Raw genomic sequence first — 4,472 nt, 5'->3', positions numbered from 1 at the left:
CCCATTCTCTGTCTGTCTACCAACACCCATTCTCTGTCTGTCTACCAACACCCATTCTCTCTCTGTCCCCTCCCCATTACCCTCTTCACCAATCCCATACAGTCCCGCCACTCACACTCTCTGTCTACCAACCCCCATTCTCTCTCTGCCATCTCCCCATTACCCTCTTCATCCAATCTTCACACAGACCGTCCATTCTGTGTCTCTCCCCCCATTCTCCATCTCTCCTCTAATAACCCTCTCCACCTAAACCCCACACAGCTTGTCCACTCCTCCTCACCCTCCCCCTACAAAATGACCATTTTCTCTCTCTCTCTCCCTCCCCCCATACCTGTTCTCTCTCCCTCCCCTGTTCTTTCTCTCGTGCGCGCGCACATACACACACACACACGACAGTGTGGAATTTGACCACGATGCATTGTGGGAGAGAGCCTGGAACTGGGTGTGGGAGTACTTCAGAGTGAGCTGTGCACTCAGTGTCTGTGGGAAATCTAAACCTCCCATCTCTTTATAATGTACTTGGTGACCCTTTATCCACCCTGTTCATTGCATTCCTAAAGGACTCAAATAGGAAATCGCTCTGACTCTTTACGTTGTCCTGTTACCACCTACAGAATAATCATCATATGTTGTGCCCGACAGACCTCAGGCTAACCACTTGACAGTTTCCTGCATCTTTCCTTTTCTGAGAGAAGTTTTCCAATCAGCTGGGACTTTGCTAGAATCAGAAGCTATGCTGTACTGCCCGTTAAAACACAATCCATCAGGATCCACATGGTTTTATCAAAGTAAATCATGGTTGTGCAATTTGCTAGAGTTCTCGAAGGCGTAACAAGCAACGCCGATAATAGGGATCCTGGATTTTCTAGACAGCATTTGGAAAGGTGCTGCATGAAGGGTTAATGCACTGCGTAAGATCACATGGGGATCAGGGTAATTTATTCACTGACCAACAGAAAGCTGATAGTTACAATAAATGGGTCTTTTTCTGGTTGGCGAGCTGTAACTGATAGGATGCCACAGGGTTGGGTCTCAGGCCCTAACTATTTCCAATTGATATGAATGACTTGGATGCAGGATAGAAAGTACTACAGCCAAATCTGCAGGTGACACTCAAACAGGAGGGATCGGAAGTTGCAATGAAGATATTTACAAACCAATATGGATTGATCAGGCGAAGAGACCAGAATTTAACAGGTGAAGTTTAACGTGGCCAAGCGGGAGGTTATCCATTTTGGTCAGAGAATTAGAAAGGCAACTTATTATTGAAATGGAGAGAAACGTCAGAGTGCTTCAGTGCAGAGGGATCTGGGTGTTCCTGTGCATCTTTTGTTTTAATTCCTTCACAGGACGTGGACATTGCTGGGTAAGCCAGCATTTATTGTCCATCCCTAACTACCCAGAGGGCATTAAAAATCAGCTACATAGCTATGGGTCTGGAGTCACATGTAGGCCAGACCAGGTAAGGATGGCAGTTTCCTTCCCTCAAGGATATTAGTGAATCCAGATGGGGTTTTTCCGACCATTGGCAACGGATTCATGATCATAAATAATCTCTTAATTCCAGATTTTTTTTAAATTGAATTGAAATTCCACCGTCTGCCATGGATGGATTCAAACCCAGGTCCCCCGAACATTCCCTGGGTGGCTGGGTTAATGGTCCAGTCAGAATACCACGAGGGTATTTCCTCCCCCTGCATGAATCACAGAAACCAGGAATGCGGGTACAATAGATAATAGGGAAGGCAAATGGAATTTTGGCTTTTATTATTAAAGGCTTGGAGTATAAAAGTAGGGAAGTGTTGCTGCAGCTGTATCAGTGAGACCGTACCTGGAGTACTGTGGACTAGTTTGGTCCGCATACTTGAGGAAGAGGGGGGGGATGTAGTTGCAATGGAGGCAGTTCAGAGGAGATTCATTCGATCGATTCCAGAGATGAGGAAAGGGATTGAGCAGTTGAGGCCTGTACCCTCTGGAGCCAAGGAGAATGAGAGGAAATCTAACAGAGGTACATAAGGGGATGGACAAAGCAGATGTGGGGAAATCTAGAATGAAAGGACACACAGTTTTATGTTAAGGGGTGGCAGATTTAAAACAGATTTGAGGAGAAATTATTTTTCTCAGTCATAAACAGGTAAAATTCAGGACCCCCCCCGGATGTAGGGGATGCTGGGTCACCAAGTACATTTAAGGAGATTTTTAATTAGTAATGGTTTAAAGGATTACGGGGAGTGAGCAGGAAAGCAGACTCAAGGCCGAGATGAGATCAGCTATGACTGTACAAAAGGTCAGAGCAGGCCGGAGGGGCTGAGCTGCCGACTGCTGCTCCTAGTTCATACGATAGAAAGAATAGTGTGGGGATTTGAAACCTTTGTTGCTATCTGCGTTGAAATCTTTGTCACCTCTTGTTTTGTCTCGAGTGATATTGCACATTATTTTTCTTGTTTAATAAACATTTTCATTTTCTGTTAAAAGTACACTGGCAGCCTCTTGTGACTGCTTTCACTGACAGCCCTCCACATTTGAAAAGAGACCAAGCTGGGATCTAATGCTGCTTTTCCAGGAGACTATGCAGTCAGTGACATTTCCGGACGGAAAAGCCCATGTGTTATTGAGCACAGCATCCAATGCTTACCCTGCAGAGATGGCTGGGGGGATCACCAGCACAATTTTCAGCTTGGCTTCCCACAAGGCATTGGCCAAGTGGCGGATCACGTGGACGAGTTCCCTGGAAGACAAATTCATCCCGTCAAAGACATAAGGTCATTTTTGCCCCTGTTCTGTTCCCCAGAGCCAGCAAGTACACCATCTTACCACATCGAGCAGGAATGCCAGACATTTTAGTTCACTAACAATTCAAAGGCAAGCTCAGAGAAGTTTCAAACCTCTTTCCACTCACTGAGTGGAGGGAGTTTGAAATTGTCGAAACTGCACCAACTTCTTCAGCAGCTTTAAACTTCTATCACACAGACTGGAACAGCACTATCTTCAAAGAAAATGAAGCATGAACATTTGTACTGCCCCTTGCGCGTCATATCTCATGAGAGAATCACTGAATTCACAAGGGCCATGAGGACAGCGGTGAGTAACAGCAAGGGGGATATAGTGCCTTACACAACCTCACCATGTCGCCATGTACAAATATGGCCAATGAAATATTTCTGAAGAGCAGTCGCTGGCAATTTCTGCACAGCAAGCTCCCATAAACAGCAACGTATTGTTCACTTGACAATCTGTTTATTGTCAGTGACTGAGACGGCTGGAGAAACCTGGTCAGAGAGACCAAGTGCAGGATCCTGGACAGACTGCAGGGCAGAGAGTGGAGGTGGTCAGCAGATAACTGGAGCTGCCAAAGCAAATCAGTCAGATAAAGTCGTTCAGCATGGAAGTAGACCCTACGGTCCAACTAGTCCGGCCAACCATGTTCCCAAACTGTCCTCGTCCCACCTGCCTGCCTTTAGCCATATCCCTCCAAACCTTTCCTATTCATGAACCGATTCGAACATCTTTTAAATGTTGTAGCTGTACTTGCATCCATCACTTCCTCTCAGCAGTTCATTGCACATGCAAACCACGCTCTGTATAAAAATGTTGCCCCCCCCCGCCCACCCATTGTCCTTTTAAAATCTTCATCCTCACACCCTAAAAATATGCCCCCTCGTTTTTAACTTCTCCATGCGAGGGAAAAAACCTTAGCTATTCAGCTTCTTGATATCCTTCATGATTTCATCGACCTCTATAAAGTTACTCCCTCCAACTCCGACACTCCAGTCTTCGCCTATCCAGCCTCTCCTCACAACTCAAACCCTCCTTTCCCAGCAATACCCTGGTAAATTTCTTCTGAACCCTCTCCAGTTTAATAATATCCTTCCCACAACAGTGTGACCAGAAGTGGATACTGTATTCCACAAGGGCCCTGACCAGACGGCTGGAGAAACAGACAGCGTTACCATATAGTGGAGAAGGCAAAGTGGAGAAATAACAGAAGCTCAAACTCTGAGGGGAGAGTGACAGCTGTGTAATCAAGGGTGGCAGAAGGAGCCACTTTGCTCAGGGGCAGGGCCTAGGCTCAACCATTTGCAAGAGAAAGTCAGGACTGCAGACACTGGAGATCAGTGTGGAGAGTGTGTTGCTGGAAAAGCACAGCAGGTCAGACAGCATCTGAGGAGCAGGAGAATCAACATTTCAGACAAAGGCCCTTCATCAGGAATGAGGCTTGTGGGCCAGGGGGGTGCAATCTCAGCCCACCTTCATCCCCCTATCACACACTCAGCTACCACCCTCCCCACCATCATCCCCCTATCACACACTCAGCTACCACCCTCCCCACCATCACCCCCCTATCACACACTCAGCTATCACCCTCCCCACCTTCATTCCCCTATCACACACTCAGCTATCACCCTCCCCACCTTCATCCCCCTATCACACACTCAGCTATTACCCTCACCACCTTCATCCCTCTATCACAC

At 46.9% G+C, this 4,472-nt stretch overlaps 1 protein-coding gene across 1 annotated transcript in view; it reads right to left on the bottom strand.

Moving 5' to 3' along the window:
• Positions 1-2,745, bottom strand: part of LOC122547515 (chitinase domain-containing protein 1-like) — a 6,078-nt gene extending 3,333 nt beyond the window's left edge. The window contains exon 1 of the mRNA XM_043686130.1: positions 2,636-2,745. Coding sequence (XP_043542065.1) covers positions 2,636-2,745 — 110 coding nt within the window. The remainder of the gene's footprint in view (positions 1-2,635) is intronic.
• Positions 2,746-4,472: the final 1,727 nt, after the last annotated feature.

Source organism: Chiloscyllium plagiosum, unplaced genomic scaffold (assembly GCF_004010195.1).
Source record: "Chiloscyllium plagiosum isolate BGI_BamShark_2017 unplaced genomic scaffold, ASM401019v2 scaf_6901, whole genome shotgun sequence".
NCBI classification, from domain to species: Eukaryota; Metazoa; Chordata; class Chondrichthyes; order Orectolobiformes; family Hemiscylliidae; genus Chiloscyllium; species Chiloscyllium plagiosum.
The sequence above is the reverse complement of the archived record's forward strand: the minus strand, read 5'-3'. Positions and strand labels throughout refer to the sequence as shown.